This window comes from Ursus maritimus, unplaced genomic scaffold, assembly GCF_017311325.1.
Source record: "Ursus maritimus isolate PB19 unplaced genomic scaffold, ASM1731132v1 scaffold_17, whole genome shotgun sequence".
In the NCBI taxonomy this organism is placed as follows: domain Eukaryota; kingdom Metazoa; phylum Chordata; class Mammalia; order Carnivora; family Ursidae; genus Ursus; species Ursus maritimus.
In genome coordinates, this window is record NW_024424119.1 from 34,296,847 (window position 1) to 34,318,610 (window position 21,764).

At 34.6% G+C, this 21,764-nt stretch overlaps 1 protein-coding gene across 1 annotated transcript in view; it reads left to right on the forward strand.

Moving 5' to 3' along the window:
- The window catches only part of TMEM38B (transmembrane protein 38B), a 48,196-nt gene extending 27,798 nt beyond the window's left edge, over positions 1-20,398 (forward strand). Inside the window, exons 5-6 of the mRNA XM_008707924.2 lie at positions 2,449-2,566; positions 18,448-20,398. Of these exons, the coding sequence (XP_008706146.1) occupies positions 2,449-2,566; positions 18,448-18,663 (334 nt within the window). The 3' untranslated portion in view covers positions 18,664-20,398. The remainder of the gene's footprint in view (positions 1-2,448; positions 2,567-18,447) is intronic.
- The last annotated feature ends 1,366 nt before the right edge of the window (positions 20,399-21,764 follow it).

Here is a 21,764-nt window from a genome sequence, read left to right on the forward strand (position 1 = left end):
TAGAATTATGAATGTTAAAGTTGCTGGTGAGGGCTCAGAGGAAAATGAGGAGCATGATACTGGAAATTGGAGGAGATGTGATACAGTTATACGGTGGGAGAAAACTTCGTTGAGTTGTGTGCTACAGTTACGTGGAAAGCATAATATGTGAGTAGTGAACGTGGGTATTTAGCTGAGGAGATTTCAAAGCAGCGTTAAAGGTCTGGACTGGTCTCTCCTTGCTGCTTTTAGTAAAGTGAGAGAGGAAACGTTGAATTGAGGGAGTAACTGCTGAACAAAGAAACCAAGATGATGATTTGGAAAATTCTCAGCCTATCCAGATTGCAAAAGATGATTAAATTATGAGATTCATTTTTAGGAAAGTCTATTGTGGAGACTTTCTAAGTTTTACTCTAAAGGTAAAGATTAAAGGTAAAGGGTGTGGCTGGAAAACTTTTGCTAGTGTTAAAGAAATTAGGTGTGTGACTCATGGATCCATTCAGCCATCACAGCACAAGCCGGGAATAGACATGAGATTATCCAGAAAAGGTATGTGGAGGACCATCTTAACTAATGTCATGGATCCCTGTGTCATATGCTGGAGACCCACAAGGTTTTTGAAAATGGTGTATCAGTAGAAACACTGTCAGCTTGCACTGAAAGGGACAGAGATAAGGTGAAATAAAAGGAGGCTGTCAGACTCCCAAAAATCTATAGGCGGGAAACAGGCTGATAAAACTGCTCGGCTGCAAACATGTGTTACCTTCAAAGAAAAGGAAAAATGGATTTTGGCTGGGGGCCATGGGCCTAGAGGTCTGAGGCCAGGCCCACAGGTTGGAGTCCAGGTGCAAAGGCCAGAGTCATGAGTGCAGAGGTTAGAGCTATGGACTCAGAGGATGGAGCCTAATGTCACAGAGGATTATTCCCAGGCCTTGAAACCTTGAAACCTAATGGAATTTGCCCTGCTGGATTTTGAAATTGCAAAGGACCAGTGACCTCTTTCTTCCTTTCCTTTCATTTTCTCCCTTTTGGAATGGAAATGTCTCTATTACCCTGTACCTATTCCACTATTGTATTTCAGATGCAGATAAGCTCATTTCCTAGTTTCATAGGAAATTAATATAAGAATATTTTCTAAATGCATCCTGATCTTCCAAACCAGTCTCATTGACATTTTCCTAAATCTCAGCCCTTCTCCAATTCCCTGTCCCATTTTATTGTTTGCAGAATCCTTGCTTTTCAGATTCAGAGCCTCTGAATTTATGCTCTAAGGGAATGCAATCCAGAATGGACTGTGAGTATGCTAAGAGGAACCCATGAGGAGGCACTATGGTACAGAACCCAAACTATTAGAAACAAAGAATAGCAAAATGACATTAAGATAAACCTAGTTCCTTTTTCTTTTAATCTCATCCTTTAAAAATGTCAATTTGGTGTACATTTTATAATACAGTTGTATGTATATAGAATTTATAAATTAATTGATAAACACATACTAGTGTCCTAAAACACTTTTTTTTTTTTTTGGGGGGTCCCAAGAGAGGTGCACAGTTAAAAAGTTTTGGAGACCACTGTTCCAAAACATGAGAGCTGCCCAGTCAACTCTTATGCAAGGTCTAAACCCCTGTTGCCCAAATCTAATCCTCTTTTGAACTCAGTCCTCAGCTTATAATAAATAGGTAATTTTTCATGAAATGAAATTTGTCGTATTTTGCAGTGTGGCATTCTAAGAGTTTATCATTTCTCTTTCTCTAGTTGTAAGCACAAAGCTAAATAATGATCTGTTACTAAGATATACTTTAAATGTGTGGCAAATATATAGTACAAAAGTAATGCTTCTTCTTGTAGATCAACATCTTACTGTAGATGTTAAAATTTCAGCATTATTTTATTAAGCTACTAGCAAATGCTAATGATATTCTGTGCTGGAGTTAGCAAAGTAATGTGCTGGGTCTGGCTTATACTGTTATATGAGAGCTGATGTGTGTATCTGTCTCTTCTCCATTCTGTACAGCAGCCTGAAATTTACTGTGATGGGAGTATTTACACCATGGAAATGGGAAAATACTATAAATCAGGGCTTTCTTTTCCTTTTCCCACCTGACTGAAGGAGCTTATTTTGTATTGTAATGACTAATCTTTTTCCGAGTCATATTGTGGAACATGGGACTTTCAAATCTTTGTGAAAAAGTATATGGTCAGATGTGTTTCAGAAATGCTGTATATAGAAATGAACTCTATCAGAGAGTCACAATATATGTATGAACATTCTAAGATCTCTGATATTTTATCAGAGTGAAATTATACTTTTTATAACTTAGCACTTCTAAAACTTCATAAGTATATTCACAGAACCAATTTTCGTCTATTAATAACTCATTAAATTAATATTTTCCAGAGTACTCTTTGAGAAGTGTAGAGATGGATCATGTTTATTACTTACTGACTTAAATCGTATTTTATTTTCAGCCCTGCCAAGGTAACCCTACTGGGGTCAGTTATCTTCACTTTCCAGCACACGAAGCATCTGGCAGTATCAAGGCATAACCTTATGTTCCTTTATACCATGTTTCTTGTGGCCACAAAGGTAAGAATTCAAAGTAGCTATAAATCAGTATTATAAATTCATATATGACTAGAATTCTGCATACTTGGCAAGTAACAGGAACGTTTATTTTTTATTGTTACTACAGTCTAAAAAGGTAAATTTTGGGTTGTTTATTCAGCGCATCCATAACTTTCTGAAACACAGCTCTTGTTTGAGTCCTCATTTGACTTATGCTGAGGCTATCAGGAAAGATTTGCAGATAGTCTAATAGTATATTGGACACCAGAGAGTAGTGGAAATAGCTATAGCTGATCAGAGACTGCAGACAGCATTGTCTCATTTGTCAAATGACATACTTGGGGTAGATGTTTTCTGAGGTTCCTTTAAGCTTTAACATTTCAGAATTTTAGAGTAGGACATATTTGTGCTTAGTCTGTTGTATTATAATTGCCTTGTTGGCAGCTTTATTCCCTCTTGAACACAGGAGATAGTGTGGTGTAAGATCACAGGTTTTGGGGACAGGCAGTCTTAAGTTCAAATCCTAGCTTTGCTATCTCATTCCTGAATAGGCAAGTCACTTAATGTTTCTGAATCCTGATTTCCTCATCTTCATTGTGTGGTTGTTGAGAGGATTGGGGAGGGTGCATATCCTTCTATCACTGTGACATATCTTATGAATTTTATTTGCATCATGAGGCTAATTCTTACATTATTAGATATTGTTCCCTATTCAAAAGTAGACAGCTGGTTTTAAAATAAGATTATTATTTAAGTGTAGAGGAATTTTATAGCTAATTCTGTCTTAGCCTAGGTATTTTTGGTTAAAAACTTACCTATGGAATTCTTAAAGGAAAACCATATATATTATATAAATGTATATCTTAGAAGAGCCAAGCTGCTCTAGGGATCATTTACTTTTGTTTCAGTAGTCTCTGTCCTGGAAGTGATCTGTGGCTGTAATTCAAGTACTCCAAATATCTGAGGCAGTCTCTTCATATGTGTCTTTCTCTTCCAGTCCTCACATTTTGAGCTGTACGTACTTTTTTGTAACAGCTTATTGAGATATATGTTACACAGCATACAGTTCATCCATTTAAGTGTACATTTCAATGTTGTTTTGGTTTTTTTTTTTTTTTGTATAGTCACAGAATTGTGCAGCTGTCACCATAATCAATATTAAAACATGTTCAGCACTCCAAAAAAAATCATACCCATTAGCAGCCTTCACATTTTCCCTCAGGCCCCCCAACTGTAGGCAACCATTGTTCTTCTCTCTAGCATTTTTGTTTCTATAAATTTGCCTATTCTGACATTTCATGTAATTGGTATCATAAATATATGGCCTTGTGACTGGTTTCTTTCATTTAATGTTTTTGAAGTTCATCCATGTTGTAGTATGTCATTCCTTTTTTATTGCCAAATAATAGTCCATTGTATGGATATACCACATTTTGATTATCCATCGCTTAATGGATATTTGGGTTGTTTTACTTTTTGGTTAGTAGGAGTAATGAGCTATGAGCATTATTGTACATTTGTGTGTGGATATGTGTTTCCTTTGGGTATGTCATATAGAAATGGACTAGATAACATAGTAATTTTGTGTTTAGCCTTTGGGGAACTAACAGACGGTTTTCTGTGGTGGTTTCATCATTTTACATTCCCGCCAGCAGTGTATGAAAATTCTAATTTCGCACACCATCATCAATGCTTGTCTTTTTTATTAGAGCCGTCCTAATGGGTGTGAAGTGGCATCTTGTTGTGATTTTGATTTACATTTCCCTGATGACTGATGATGTTGAGCATCTTTTCATGTGCTTGTTTGTAGATCTTCTTTGGAAAAATGTGTCTTCGGATCACTTGCCCATTTTTAATTGTTTCATTTGTCTTTTTAATGTTAAGTTGTAAGAATTCCTCATATATTTTGGATCTTAGACCTTTATTGGATTTCTGATTTGCAGATGTTTTTTCCCATGCTGTGAATCGTCTTTCACTTTTTTGATAATGTTTTTAGAAGCACTAATTTCTAAAATTTTGGTGAAGTCCAATTTACCTTTTTTCTCTTTTGTTATGTGTGCTTTTGGTGTCATATCTAAGAAACTTTTGCTAAATCTAAGGTTAAAAAGATTACCTCTATGTTTTCTTCTACGAGTTTTATAGTTTTAGCTTTAATATTTAGCTCTGTGATCTATTTTGAGTTAGTTTTTGGGTATGGTGTGAGGAGGAGTCAATTCCACTTCATTCTTTTGCATTCTGTGGATATGTATTTTTACATTCTTGTAGATTCTGTGGCTATCTAGTCATCCTAGTACTATGTGTTGAAAAGACTATTCTTTCCCTCATTGAATTGTCTTGGCACCCTTGGCGAAAATCAATTGTAAATGTGAGGGTATTTTTCTGGATTTTTTTTTCCTCCCTCACTTTTATTCCCTTCATCTATTTACTTATCGTTCTGCTAGTACCACACTGTCTTAATTATTTTAGCTTTGTAGTTTTTAAGTTGAGAAGTGTGAATCCTCTGAATTTGTTCTTTCTAAGGATTGCTTTGACCATTCTGAGTCACTTGCATTTCCATATAAATTTTAGGTTTAACATCACAATTTCTGCAAACAAGGCCAGCTCATATTTTCTTAGAGATTGCATTGAATCTGCAAATAAGTTTGGGAGTACTATCACCCTAACACTGTTCAGGCTATCAGTCTGTCAACACAGATGTCTTTCCATTTATTAGGTCTTTTAAAATATTTTTTCATGATATTTTCCGTGTACGAGTTGTACACTCCTTTTGTTAAATTTCTTCCTAAGTATTTTATTCTGTTTGATGCTATAGTAAATGTAATTGCTTTTTAGTTTTATTTCCAGGTTGTACATTGTAAATGTGTAGAAATAAAATTGATTTTTGATCTTGTATCCTGTAACCTTGCTAGTAAACTTGTTTGTTCACTCTAATAGTTGTGGGTTTTTTTTTTCATGTGGATTCCTTAGGATTTTATATATTTAAGATCATGTCAACCTCAAATAGAGATGGTTTTATTTATTTTTTTTTAAAGACTTATTTATTTATTTGAGAGAGAGAGAGGCAGAGGGAGAAGGAGAGGGAGAGAAAGAATCTCCAAGCAGGCTCCCTGCTGAACACAGAGCCTAGTGCAGGGCTCAATCCTAGGACCCTGAGATCATGACCTGAGCCAAAATCAAGAGTTGGCTGCTTAACCAACTGAGCCACCCAGGCACCCCTACTTTTTTCTTTCCTATCTGCATATTTTCTGTCTAATTTTCTTGTGCAATTGCCCTGGCTAGACCCTCTAATACTGTGTTTAATAGAAATAGAATGAACGTCCTTACCTTTTTCCTGGGTTTTAGGGAGAAGCCATTTAGTCTTTCACTAGTAAGTATGATATTAACTGTGGGTCTTTCACTGATGCCTTTTATCAGATTGAGAAAGTTAGTTCCCTTCTGTTCCTAGTTTGTTGAGTGTTTTCATCATGAAGGAGTGTTGGGAGCTATATAATTTCTGAGATTTTCTAACTTTAATCTTTAAAGAAGATGAACGTGTATTGTACATTTATTAGTAAGAATATGTAGTACCGGTATCTTGAATATTTTTTAATTACAGGAATCCGTTTTTGTTGAAGGCCTAATCTGTGGAATAAAAATAAATTTTTCTTACAATAGTTGCTGGACATATAGTTATTATAATGCCTAAACTTAAACACCATATTGCAATATGATAATAACATGTAGTATTGAACTTGTCTCATGATATCTCCCAGCATTTTCCTAATTATCCACCAACTTCTAAATATAATCATTTTAACCTATATTTTTGCCTAAATTCCATTTAGATTTATATTGATTTTTAAATGGCTTGTCATTTGTTTCTGAGTAGCTACTATAGTTTTTCATTTCTTAGATATAAAAAGATGAAATGACAATATATAGGGAAAGATTTGGCGTAATTATTTATTTTGTTTATTTTTCTTTACTTTGTTCTTTTCCTGTATTATTTGTATAGTCAAGAAATGTGCATTATCTGTTCGTTTTGGATAATAATCTAGTGTTTTGGCATATACAGAGATGCTGATAAATATGATTTCTCTTTTCAAAGAGAATAACTCCCCAAAAGTAAAGCAAGCACATAGAAGGCTATAATATAAGTGTGAAAATCGTGAGTTCTGTAAGAGAAACAGAAAGTAAATGCCCCCACCATTGCTCAACCTGTAGTATCTCTTTTGATATCTCAACCCACTAGCAGCCACTCTGTGGTAAGCCACAGGAGGTCTCTGTCTTGACATGTGCAGGCTAGCCCCAAGCCAAGGGCTTGTGGCACCATCCCATATAGACATCTGGAGTCTCCTCCCCTGCCCCTTGTGCCTACTCAGTTTCCTCCTATTTGATATCCTGCCCTGCAGAGCCAAGTCTGTTTAGCTTCACTGACATCAGTCTCTGCCACCTTAGTTTCAGTTCTAGCTTTCTGCTTGAGAAATTGTCCTGAGGCAGAAGTGAGGGTACACGTGTGGATCACTTTATCAGTTACTCTCTTCTCACCATCAGTCTTACACTCTCTGTTGTCCAGTGCCTAAAAGTAGTTACCTTGTTTTTTGGTCAGTTTTATGGTTTCTTTGCCTGGAGTCTAGAACTAGTTATTCTGTTGTCAAGGATCTTACTTGATCAGTCTTGTCAGAGGTTTTTGTATATTGTCAGTCTTTTCAGAGGACCAACTTTTGGTTTTGTTGTTCCTCTCAATCATACTGTTTCACATTGCTGTGTCTCACGTCACGTATTTTCATTTTTACTGTCATTCAGTTTAAATTCTTTTCTTTTTCTTTTTTTTTGGTATTTATCCATTCATTTTAGAGAGAGAGCACGGAAGTGAGTGGGGGAAGGGGCAGAGGGAAAGGGAGAGAGAAATTTCAGCAGACTCCTTGCTGAGCTGGGAGCCCGATGCAGGGCTCAATTCCAAGACCCTGAGATCATGACTTGAGCCAAAACCGAGAGTCAGACGCTTAACCGAGTGTGCCACTCAGGCGCCCCAGTTTTAATTTCTCTTAACTTACATAACAATTTCTTCTTTGACAAAAAATGCTTAAGAGTGTGTTTTAAAATTTCAGACATTAAAAAAAATCTTTTAAACTTTTAAAAACTTTTCTTTAACTGCATTATAGACAGTATATGTGGTCTGTTATTCTCTGGTGTTTGTCGAGACTTTATTTCTGTACTAGTATTGATGAGATTTTAGAATTATTTTTATATAAGAAAAGTGTGTTCTTTATTTTTGAGGTGTAAGGAGTCTGCAAATATCTACACATATGCTTGTTCATTATGTTTCAAATATATAGCTACTAATTTTTTCCATGTCTGATCTATTAATTTTCTTTCTTCCTGAGAGAAGTGTGTTAAACTTCTTCCTCCTTCTCTTCTTGTCTCTTTCCCTCCCTCTTATCTTCCTTTCCTTTCTTCGTTTCTTCCATAGCCCAAGCAAACTGAACATTCAGTGATGTTTAGCCCTGTAGGATCCCAGTTTCATTCAAAGAGGACTCAGTTCTACTTTTCCAGCTTTCACAAGTCTTTTATGATCGTTAAAATTCAATTCTCAGAGGAAAGAAATAGGTGCCAACTAAGACTGTTGGTATAGGGAAAAGCGCACGGGCTTTGGAGTGAGAATGTGAAATCCAGGCTTCACAATTTTGAGCAAGTCATTTATGTTTCTTAAACTAGAGTTATACATATCCTAAGGGATATATGGCTTTTTTTTGGCCCTATCAGTACAAAGTCACATTATAAATGTGTTGTTTTATGTACCATTGGTTGATCTCAATGTTAGTTATTATAAACATTTTTAAGTTAAACAGGAATATATTATGGGATAGAATTCAAAATTCACGTTTTTTAAGATAAGATAAAATATGACATTTTATACTTGGCATGCCTTTGTTTTGGGCTCTACCAAGTTCACTTTCTTTCATCAGAGATGATTTGAGAAAAGTTTGAGAAGCATGGATTATCTTTTGGCTCCTTCATATAAGGAGTTATGGTGAAATAGTGTTATTGTGAAATAAAACACAGGGATACTTGAGTGGTTAAGAGTGATTAAAACTGAAAAGAGGCTGTTGGATTTTTGAAATGAAGAGGTTTTTGGTGACTTGGATAAAAGCAGTTTTCAGTGGACTGGTAGAGAATAGAAAAATGATTATAATAGACTGAGGTGAATAAGAGGAATTGAAGACAAAGCATATAAACTATTTTAAAGAGATTTGGAGAGAGTATAAATAGAAATAGCTTGGGAGAGCAGTTTGGCAATATCTGACAAAGTCGAAGAGTCAACGTATCTTGTGACCTGTTAATCCTTTTCTAGGTATAATCTACAGCAACCCGTCTCTTAACATGTGGTACAGAGCCCAACTTCATCAGTATCTCTTTTAAAATATGTGTTAGCAAAGTAGCATTTTTTTCTTTTAGATCCCTCTAATACCCAAGCCACTAACTTATTCTTATTCTGAAAAAATTGGGCTAAAGGATCTCATACAGAAAGTTAATCTGCTAATTGGCAGTACATTTTCCAGAAATACAAAGGATAACTTCAAAGGGCTGTTACATTTACAAAAAACTTAGAAACAAGCTCTTCAAAAATTTTTTTAAAACCTACTTATTAAACTTAATTTTCATACAATAAAATATACTCATTCTAAGATTACATTTTGATGACTTTTGACACATTATGTGCATAATCATCACAATCAAGATATGGAATATTTCTTTTACTTCAAAAAGGTCCTTGTGTACTACTACTCCAGTAAATCCTAACTATTGCTTATAGCTCCAGGGTACCACTTACCCAGTTTCTGTCATTGTAGATTAATCTTATTTCAAGTTTCATATAAATGTAAACTATCTATCTTTTGTGTCTGGCTTCTTTTGTTTGGCATAATGTATTTTTTTTTTTAGATTTTATTTATTTGAGCGAGAGAGCACGGCATGAGTGGGGAGAGGGGCAAAGGGACAAGCAGACTCCCTGCTGAGTGGGGAGCCCAATGTGGGGCTCTATTCCAGGACCCTGAGATCATGACCTAGCCAAAATCAAGAGTTGGCTGCTTAACCAACTGAGCCACCCAGGTGCCCCTGTTTAACGTAATGTTTTTGAGATTAACCCATGCTGGTGCATGCTCCTTTTTATTGCTGAGTAACATTATACACCCCAGTTTGTTTATCCAGTTATCTGTTGACAGATTTTGGATTATTTCTAGTTTTTTATTTTTTCCAGTATGGTTATTTTGAATAAAGTTGCTGTGAACACATGTACTTCGTGTGGACATGTATTTTCATTTCTCTTGGATAAATAGCTAGGAGTGGAATTGCTGGGTCATATGGAAAGCATAAGTTTAATGTTTAAAGAAACTGGCACGCTGTTTTCCAAAATGGTTGTACCCATCAACGTTACTACCAGCAATGTATGAGAGTTCCAGATGTTCTACATCCTTGCCAATATTTGTTATTGCCAGTCTCCTGCCATTTTACATATATGTAGTGGTATCTCACTGTAGGGTTGTTTTTTGTTTTTTGTTTTTTTGGGTTTTTTTTTTTTTTTTTTTTTTTTTTTTGCATTTTCTCTGATAAACTAGAGATTTGAGCATCTTTTCCTGTGCTTATCGGCCATTTATATTATCATCTTCAAGCAGTGTTTGTTCCAGTCTTTGCCCATTTTTGAAAATTGGATGGTTTGTCTTCTTATTGAGTTGTTACAGTTCTCTGTATATTCAGGATACCAATCCTTTGTGAGATATATGAACTACAAATATTTTTTTCCTAGTTTGTGGCTTTCTTTTTTATTTTGTTAATATTAAGAAATTTTTGTTTTGATGAAGTTCAGTTTATCAAATTTTCCTTTTATGGTCCTGCTTTTTGTGTACTGTGTAAGTAATCCTTCCATACCCCTGGGCTGTGAAGATTTTTCACCTGTATTTTCTTCTTACAGCTTTTGCCTTTATATTTAGGTATGTGATCTATTTCAAATTAAGTTTTATAATTGGCGTAAGATAAAGGCGAGATTTATTTTTTCATTATAAGCATGAATTTGTTCCAGCACTATTTGTTGAAAAGACTGTCTTTTCCCTCATTGAATTATATTGGCACCTTTGTTGAATATCAGTTGCCCTTATATGTGTGGGTCTATTTCTGGACTATATTCTGTTCCATTGATTTATATGTCTATCTTTAACCAATACCAAATTGTCTTACATAACTATAATTTTATAACAAGTCTTGAAATCAAATAGTATAAGTACTTCAAATTTATTCTTTCTCAAGATTTCTTTGGATATTTTAGGTGTTTCACATTTTCATATAAGTGTTAAGATTAGGATGTCACTTTCTACAAAAATACCCAACAGGGCTTCTAGGATTGTGATGAGATTGTGTTGTGTTCATAGATCCATTTGGGAGAAATAATATCTTAAAAATATTGAACCTGCCAATCTGTCAATATGATATATTTCTGTTTATTTAGGTCTTCTTAAATTTTTGTGTTTTCATTGTCTTATATATATTTTGTTAAATTTAAATTTATCCTGAAGTAGTTCATATTTTGGGATGCCTTTATAAATGGTAATTTAAAAGTTTTCAGTTTTACAGTTTACATTGCTTATATGTAGATGTACAGTTGATTCTTGTATGTTTTTCTTGTATCCTATAACCTTTCTAAATTTATGTATTAGTTCTGGTATATATTGTGTGGATTTCTTAGCATTGCCTAATATACAGTCTTGTCTATAATACAGTTTTACTTTTTCCTTTTTAATATGGCTGCTGTTTATTTCTTTTTTATTGCCTTATTGTCCTGGCTAGAACCTCCAGTACAAAGGTGAATGGAAATGGTGTGAGAGTGGACATCTTTGTCTTGTTCCTAACCTTAATGGGAAAACATTCATCATACATTAAGTATGGTGTGAGCTGTAAATTCTTATCAATATACTTTATCAGGTTACGGAAATTTCCTTATATTCCTAATTTGGTGAGAATTTTTATCACGAATTGGTTTGGAATTTTGTTAAATGCTTTGTTCTGTATTGGTTGAGGTGATCATATGGTTTTTTTCTCCTGTATTCTCTTAATGTAGTAGATTACTTTGATTTTAAAAAATGTATCAACCTTTCATTTGTGTGACAAACTCCATTTGGCTATGGTGGATCCTTTTTGTATATTGCTAGATTCAATTTGCTGATATTTTGAAGACATTTTTTTCCAGTGCGTTTATGAAGGAAGGATGTTAGTTTGTAGTTTCTTTGTCTGGTTTTTGTATCAGCATAACACATGGCTCATTAAATAAGTTGAGAAGTGTTCAATTCTCTATTCTCTGAAAGTGTGTAGGTTTGATATTATTTCTTAGTTAAGTGTTTGATATTAGACTATTCAGATTTTCTATTTTATTTGTGTTCATTTTGGTAAGTTGTATTTGTCAAGGAATTTGCCATTTTGCTTAAATTTTTTATTTTATTGGCATGAAATTTTTCATGGCAGTTCTTTGTTACCCTTTTAATGTCTGTAGAATTGTGGTAATGTCTCCACTTTAGTTCCTGGTATTGGTCATTTGTATTTTCTCTCTCTTTTTTTAAATCAGTCCTACTAGATATTTATCAATTTCATTGTTTTGTTGGAAAGACCCAGCCTTTGGTGTCATTGTTTTCAGTTTGACATTTCACTAATTTCAGGTCTATATTATGTCCGTCCTTGTGCTTACTTTGGGCCTTCTTTATTCTTTTTCTATAAAGAAAATGTTCATAAGTTTGACTCTATAACACTTTTTTAAGAAGTTGCATGGAAGAAAGCACCATGGTCAAAGTAAAAATACAACTGTCAAATTGTGATAGAAGTACTTGCAAAATATATCATAGAGGCTTATATTCATAATACACAACAACCTCTTAAAAATTAAGGGATACAGGGCCAAAAACCTGATAGAAAAATTAAAAGGAAGCTTCTCATAGAGAAGATATGATATCTTTCAAACATGTGGGAAAAATGTGCAACACTCATAATTTGAGAAATATTAATTAAAATAACATATTATTTATCTGGCTGGCAAAATTTAGAAAGTCTGGCTCTGTGTTCTATCTACAAGGCTATGGAGAATCAAACACTCTTGGAATTTTTCATTTTCAGTGTTTTTTAGATATTCTTGCATGTTTGTTTTTCTCTTCAATTTTTTTCCAGCTATTTTTGCATATTGATATGAACTTTAATAGCAATTTGTCTTAACTCCATAAAAAACTTGCTGGTATTTTTTTATTGAGATTGTGTTAAATTTATAAATTAACTTAAGGAGGCAGTTATATTACATAGGGAGAGAAACAGTGAGACAGGAGTGAGGACAGAGCTATGAGATTCTTTAATACTTACTTAGAGAAGGAAGATTCAGAATGGGAACCTGGAAAGAAGTTGTTAGTCAAGCAAGGGGAAAACCAAGATATGGTTTTAGGAAGGATGGACTGGAGAGTTATGCTGAATGCTGTTGAGAGGTATATTCAGATAGTATGTTATTGAAAACATGAATGAGGGACAGTGTCTTTAGGCCCTTTGAGGGATACAAATGGGCATATAAAGTTTGAGTAAGACCCAGACTTTGTACTTAAGATGTTATGAAGAGAAATATGAGAAAGAGAAATATAAGACATGTACACTAAACTTTTAAACTTTGTGAGGAGTGGGACTAGGTTTATTTTATTTATTACTGCATCCCTGGCAGTATGTCTAGTATTTGTAGTAGATTTTAAATATGTATTTGTTGACTGACTGATAAATGGTTCAAAAGCCTCTTTTAGAGGTCTCACTGTATTGAATTCTTCCATACTTAATTATCTAAGACTAAACTACCAGAAATGAGCAATTCATTTACCCAGTTTATTGAACAGGACATTTATAAAAATGGAAATCTTAAAATTTTAATTTATTTGACAGTCATCAGGTTAATAATTACTGATGCCTGAGTGAGTGACATCACCAATGAAGAAAGCATAGATGACCAGAAAACATGGTTGAATATGCCACTTGCCGTTGGGAGTTCATTCAAGGACAAGGAGACTTTCACTGAAGGTTTTCCAAAAGGCTTAGTGGAGTAGACACATGAGTTGCTCTGCAAAGGATTGTTTGGATCTGGGAACTCAGAGACAGGAAGAAGTATGTTCTGGGTGGAGAGAGAGTAATAATGCAAATTTTGTTTGTATAGATTCTTTCAGTTGTTTGTGTGAGGTAGAAATTATGTTTATTCCTTGTACTCTCTAGGCTCTGTACAGGATCTAAAAGTACATTAAGTGTTGTTTGTGCCCTTAAAGAACTTAGATTGTATGTCACATTTTTCTGGGCATCTTTGAAATGATATAGCATGAGATATTACATAAAGAATGTGGTAGAGCTTTAAACAGTTTATTTTCCTGAATTAGTTTATATTTTAGGATATGTTGTAAATATCAGATTGTCTTTAGAGTTTCTACTTTCTTTTTTTTCTTTCTCTTTTTAAACAAGAGACTGGGAAGTCGAATGCTATTTAATTTAAGTCTTATGCTTTTTTTGTTAATAGTTTGCTAAATAAAGAGACAGTTTTATATTTTATGTATAAAAGAATAAGGGTTCATTCCATTTGTCACCATTATATTTGTGTCACCTTGCTGAATCAAGACCTGATAAGAGGCTGAATTCACAGAAGTTTGTCCTTGAACCTCATAAGTCTATCTCAGCAGTAATTTCTGATGCCAGCAATACTTCTCAGCTGAGTGATGAGTCTACTGGGAGTGGAGATTCTATTAAAACACTCGACTTTGAAAAATACTATAGTTCATGCTCTCATGAAATACTTTAGATCCTGACAGTCTTCTCTTTTAGTGTTTGTAAAAAGACATTGCTGTTTTCCTGACAGTGGACCATTGTTTTTAACTGAATTCCTTTATTTGTTATTGGCAGTCCATGAAGTCAAGCTATGACCAAGGTAATTATGCTAGTACACCTTATTGTAACTATTTATTCTAAAGAATAATTTAGTATAAAGAAATCGTTCTTAGATCTTACACAATAATGACATAAACTTATAGAGTAACATTATATTTAGACTCTTCTTACTCTATATTCTCTCTCCAGGTGACCACATTCATATTCATGCCTTTACATTTTACTTATATGGTAATGACTTCCAAATCTATATCTCATACTTAAATATCTGTGACCAGACTTCCATCACTGCATTTACCCTTTTACTGTTCTGTAATTACTGGTTTACTCTGTCTCTGACCAGCGTGTCTCTGACTAGTCTGTAAGGACTTTCAGGGCAGGGATGACATTCAACTTTTTTCTGGCAGACAGGTGTAATACACAAGGAGATTATTTTAATCCTGTTGATAGTTGCTTTTAGGTTTTGTTCATGCTGTTCTGTTTTGGGTTTGCCCTTCTAGAATGTGACCCTTTTGGGGTCTCAGTTTAAACCTGAGGTATATCCCTAGGCAGTTCCACTTGGCTGGCCTTGAACTCCAACCTTGTGCTGGCTGCTGTTGAAGTGTCTGATCAGCTTTTAGCCTTCCAACTATTGCTCTCTGCTAGGTTTTTGAAATCTCTGTGTTTGCACAATTTAGGGTTGGTAAACTTCTCCACACAAGTTATGTGTGGATCTTTGGGCTTAGTTTTTTGTGGTTCTTTCCTCTTTGAGCTGTATTGCCCTCAAGTCCCAGATGCTTTGGCCTTCTCACATTGCAGCCTCTGTCTCCTTAGCCCATTTGGAACTTGTGTTTGCTGTGAATTGACACGTATCATTAAAAGAAAAAAGCCAGGTTGAATGTGGAGCTCACCTTACTCAGTTAACTTTCTCTTAGGGATCATAGCCCTTTTAAGTTCAGCCTGATTTGTTACTCTCCAGTGCCTTTTAATGATTGTTCTGTGTATTTGTTTTTAATATTGATTTTGGTGAGAGACTGGGTTTGATATAAGGCATTTTTTAAGTCATGGCTGGCTTGGAGCCCATGTGCATGCATTTTTTTAAAAGTTTGTTAGTTTGTTTATTTTTATTAAGGTCAAAGTCACAAAACAAATCAACTATTTCATTGTATACAATTCTGTGACATTTTGTACATTCACAATGTTGTGTGTGCATGCATTTTAATTTATCTAAATGATAGTACACTATAGCTCTTGTTCTTTATCTCATTTTCACCTAACAGTATTTTTAAGAATTTTTCCGTATTACTTTTCTTTTTTCTTTTTTCTTTTTTTTTTAAAGATTTTATTTATTTATTCGACAGAGATAGAGACAGCCAGCGAGAGAGGGAACACAAGCAGGGGGAGTGGGAGAGGAAGAAGCAGGCTCCCAGCAGAGGAGCCTGATGTGGGGCTCGATCCCACAACGCCGGGATCACGCCCTGAGCTGAAGGCAGACGCTTAACTGCTGTGCCACCCAGGCGCCCCCCATATTACTTTTCTATCTACTACTTTTAACAGTTGCACAGTATGCATTTCACTTCTGTGTTCTTCTTGATGGACACCTATCCTGTCTCCCAGCTCCTCACTACCTAGATAATACTGTAGTTAGTAAGAATTTTATTCTTGATTCCGTTTTCCCCAAACAAATGGATTGGGTAGGGGCTTCTTGTGGAGATTTGATTCCAAAAATTTCTAATTTGATTCATTATCTTAGATCTGCTGGAGGAATTGTCTTTTGGAAATTCTTGGGCTTTTGGAACCGTTTTAGTCCTTAACATTCTCCCCTCAGATCCATTTTGGTACCAATCTAATTTGTTGAGTAAATCTGAACATCTCTGAACACTGTGCGTTTTGCCAGATAAAGAATTGGTAGCGCTTTATATTCCACCTCTTAATGTCTTGGTGCTTTGTGTATAAATATACATGTGGGAAAAACTGGGTGATTAGAGACTTTCTACTCTCCCTCCTAAGGGTACAATTTACTGAAAGTCTGTGACCTTAGATAATGATAGAATGCAGTGTGTTTAGTGATTGATCTCAAAATCTGGTTGTTCCAAACTGCTTTACTGCTTATTGGTTCTGTGACTTTGGGCAAATTACTGAACCTATCAGCCTTGGTTCACATCTCTATGCCGAGAGTAATAGTGGAGTAATTGTTGGGTTAAATTTAACGAGATAAGATCATACAGAACACTTATCAAAGTTCTGGCGTATGTTAAAAGCATAGTAATGGTAGCTGTTATTGGTTGTTTGGTATAGTCTGTAGGTGATATTTTACTTTCCAATTCCTTTGAATACTAAATGTATTTTTGTGGTTATACTGCTCGTTTGCCACCCAAAAATATGGTGCCTTGTATTATTATTAATGAGTTATGTTCTTTTGCTCTGGTTAAGTATAAACTTGTAGAGAACAGAGATTTTCTAGAACCTAGCTGAGTTTGCTTCTCCTAAAGATTAAAGAATGCATTTTAGCTCAGAAATAAACCCATGCAAATGTGGTCGATTAATTTACGACAAAGGGGCCAAGAATATACCATGGGAGAAGGATGGTTTCTTCACTAAAATGGTGCTGGGAAAACTGGAGAGCCACATGCAAAAGGATATAACTGGACCACTATCTTACACCATACACAAAGATGAATTCAAAATGGATTGAAGAACCAAAACCATAAAACTCCTAGAAGAAAATATATGTGGTAAACTCCTTGTCATCAGTCTTGGCTATTTTTTGGATCTGACACCTAAAGCAAAGACATCAAAAGCAAAAATAAACAAGTGGAACTACATTAAACTAAAAAACTGCACAGCAAAGGAAACTGTTAGCAGTATGAAAGGGCAACCTACTGAATGGGAGAAAATATTAGCAAATCATATATCTGATAAGTGGTTAATATCCAGAGTACATAAAGAACTCATACAACTGAATAGCAAAAAACCAAACAATCCAATTAAAAAATGGGTAGCTCTGAATAGACATTTTTCCAAAGACATACAGATGGTCAACAGGTACATGAGAAGATGCCCAATGTCACTGATAATCAGGAAGTGCAAATCAAAACCACAAGGAGATACCACCTCGCACCTGTCAGAATGGCTGTTATCAAAAAGACAAGAAATAACAAGTGTTGATGAAGAGTGGAGAAAAGAGAACCCTTGTGCACTGTTGGTGGGAATGTAAGTTGGCGCGATTGCTATGCAAAACAGTATGGAAGTTCCTCAAAAAATTAATAGAACTACCATATGATCTAGCAGTTCCACTCTGGATATTTATCTGAAGAAAATGAAGACACTAATTCAAAAAGATAGATGCACTCCCATGTTCTTTGCAGCATTCTTTACAATAGCCAGGATAATAGAAGCAACGTGTCAGTTGATGGATGAATGGACAAAGAAGATGTGATGTGTGTGTGTGTGTGTGTGTATTTATACAGTGGAATATTCAGCAATAAAAAGAATGAAATCTTGCCATTTACGACAACATGGGTGGATCTTGAGGATGTTATGCTAAGTGAAATAAGTCAGAGAAAAGCAAATACATGATTTCACTTATATGTGAAACTAAAGAACAAAACAAATGAGCAAACAGAACAAAAGGCTCGGAGGGTAAAGTGGATAAAGGGACTCAAAAGATACAGCCTTCTGGTCATGGGGATGTAATGTGCAGCATGGTGACTATAGTTAATAATAGTGATTGTATATTTGAAAGCTGCTAAGAGTAAATCTTAAATCTCATCACACAAATAATTTGTAACTGTATGGTGACCTATTGTGGTGATCACTTTGCAATATATACAAATATTGAATCATGTTTTACACCTGAAACTGTCAATTATACCTCAATAAAAAAATTTTTTTAAAGAGTAAAAAATGTGTTTTTAATCTTTATTTCTTTAAATTTACTTTCTCCTCTCATTTTTGAAAAGTAGGAAACATTTGTATTTCAATTCAAAATTGAACTTTTTTTTTTCCAGATAACCATGATGATTACAGAGACTGCTACTGTGCCTTTTGCTCCTTTTGAGGATACATTGAGTCGGATGCTGTTTGGCTGGCAGCAGCAGTTTTCATCATGTGAAAAGAAAAGTGAAACAAAATCATCTTTTAATGGTACTGGTTCATCGACCTCAAAACCTATAGGTGTTGCTTCAGATACTGTTAAAAAGAAACATACTAAGAAGACTGAGTGAATTTACTTTATGAGCTATAAAGGCAGAAATTTTTTTCTTATCTACCTGTCTGATTGTGATAAATATTTCTATGTAAATGATGTGAAATAAAGATTATATATAAGGAATGGAGGTGACAAAAAGAAAGAACTTCTTTCTGTTTCAGGGAGATTGTCTCTTTCTGGATTGTAATTCTTGAGTGTTATGAGTGTATCATGTGAAATTGTTTTCCTAAGTTATATATAAAGGATTCTGTTGTGATTATTTTAATAGTTTTATATTGATAAAAGAGGCTAGATTTTTTCCCTAATGTTAGAAAAAGTAAATTTACTATCATTGCAAAATAATAAAAATTAAAGCCTTTGTTATATTTAGGTATCTTCATACACAGTTTTAATTGAATCTATCTGAATTTTAGTTCAGCAAAATTAAACTTATACTTAACATTACTATTATAATTCCTAGATATGGAAAACAATTCCTATTTAACTTTGAGCACTGGGGAAAGTAAACCTTACCTAAACCACTTTTATTATGAACGAAAATAAATGACTAGTTTGTATTTCAGATATAAACATTGTATTTTTTAACCCACATTAAGTGGAAAATATTTGAAATTCTATTTAATTTTTTAAATAGTATTTTTCAGCAAGAACAGAGTATTGGTAATGAGTCTCGATCTGAAGTCTATTTCATGCCTTTGTTTATAATGTTCCTTTTTCTCCAGAGAAAATTAGGGGTATAATTTTTAATAAATTACTAAGCCCATGTTTTGCTTTGTAATTTTCATTTTAGGAGCTTATTTTTTTCTCTTTTAAAACAGATTCATTTTAACTGTAGTTCTTGTCAGCATTTCACATATTCTTAACTTCTTTCTTATCTTAGTTGGTCTGTATACATTAATGGTAGTATCTTTAATGATTCAGCATTTCAGTTTAAAAATTTTCCCTTGTGTCTCCTTTCTAATGGGTACGTTTCACGTTTTCTGGTTGAATGTCTCTTACTAGTTCGCATATGTTTGTTATATTTTAATCTACATATACGTATATTATTTTATTTTAAATTAAAACTAATTACCCTTATGTGGAAATGCTCAGTTCTAATGAGAATTGTACTTGGGCATTTGGTATAACCAGCTAACCAAGAAGAAACATAAGCTAAAACCTTATATGATAGTCCATTTGAATGAAGAATGGTGTTAAATCTGTCCTTATTGGCAAAAAAAAAAAAAAAGAGAGAGAGAAGAAGAAGAAGGGGTACTAAATAATGTTAAACTTTCTTGCTTTATTTCATAGCTTAAAAATGTAGTTATAATTTTAAAACTCTATGACTAACATGATTTTTTCTACCAAGACCCTGAACCTACCTGCAAAGAGTTAGTATGTACATAAGGCATTTGCGGATGGCACAGAAGTACTAAAATCACACCAAAGTTGGAAATTATTTGTTTTTAAAATTTTTTAGTATAAACACCAGCAAGGTACTATATACCCTTACTTGTTAAATAAAAAAAGATTTTTGGGGGGAAGGACCTTGGGATGCCAAGAAGTTTATTTTCAATATTGTATCAGAAAGCATTAAATATTTGGGTTTTGTATTATATTTGATACTCTTGTAGTTAAAAAACTTTTCAGAATTAACATGTTACTAATTATTGATTTAGTTTTGAAGTGTGGGTTTGACTATAGTTGAAATGGTAGGAGTGTTGTTTTACACTTGTATTAAAGACAAATTTATTAAAATAAGTTATTTAGCACCAATGGAGTATTACATTATTTTTATGTATTTTTGTTTTATATTTTTCTTGAGTTAGGAGTTCAGAACTCCTCTGGGATTTTGACTGATGATACAGTATTTGTCCAATGATTACTGTCCAAGTGGAATATTGGTACAAACGTTATTAATTTAGATGTGTATCCTGTAACCTTCAATTCAAGGTTCTTAGGAAAAAGCTACTGGAGAACATGGCTTAGGCTTGAAACCTCCCACTTCAAATCTACTCGTGTTGCCTAGACTAGAGACTTCACTTGGTTTGCAAAGCAGGTTGTTTAGACTTCTTTCCCAACATGTAGCATGAATGAGGTCTATGGGCCTGTTTCACATGGCCGGTCATACGTAGCAGTGAGAAAGTCAAGACCTGGTAGGTCTACTTAAGTAAGAGGAGACAAGATGCTGGTATAAGAACATGGGCTGGTTTAGCTCAGTGGTTTCACCCTCTAGGAAAATGTGGCCAAATTAATATCGAACTCTGATTTATCAGATTAGTCGCTCTTCTTTGCTGAGGGAGTAAGGGCTGGAGAGGGGCCCAGATATGTGGAGGAGGTGGATATCAGTGGAAATTCCAGCTTCCCTCTGGGCAGAGACCAAAAGGTGGAAATGAGAGAAGAAGGGAGAGATTCCTCCTTTACCGTATTTCTTTGTCCATTCCTTTGAGGCCAGACACTTCATTTTAATCGACCTCAAAGCTCAAGTGTATTGCAGTTGAGAGATATGTTGGAAATGGAATAATGTGTTCAAGGACACTTTCCTTCTCCGCACTGTTCTCTTGGAGTTTGCATTCCACTAGTGGAGAGTCTTACAATAAACAAATAAATGTGTTCTTATGGTGATACTGAAGGTTATAAATAAATATTAAGCAGGACACAAACATAGAAAGTGAGGAATTTGGGGGTGTTGAAATAGCATTGTTAGAGAAGGACTTTCTGTTAAAATTGCATTTTAGCAGAGATCTGAAGAACACATGAGGGAGCAGGCCAGGCAGACATCTGGGTAAGGGCAAGGGTCATTCCATTTTTTTACACACTTGGGTTAGATTATGTATTTTTTTCTTTTTTTTTTTAAAGATTTTATTTATTTATCCGACAGAGATAGAGACAGCCAGCGAGAGAGGGAACACAAGCAGGGGGAGGGGGAGAGGAAGAAGCAGGCTTATAGCGGAAGAGCCTGATGTGGGGCTCGATCCCATAACGCCGGGATCACGCCCTGAGCCGAAGGCAGATGCTTAACCGCTGTGCCACCCAGGCGCCCCAGATTATGTATTTTTTTCTAAAAATTATTGAATTTATTTTTCTTAATAAGTATGATTTCACTCTTCTGGTTTTTAACAGAAGTATTTAATTTGT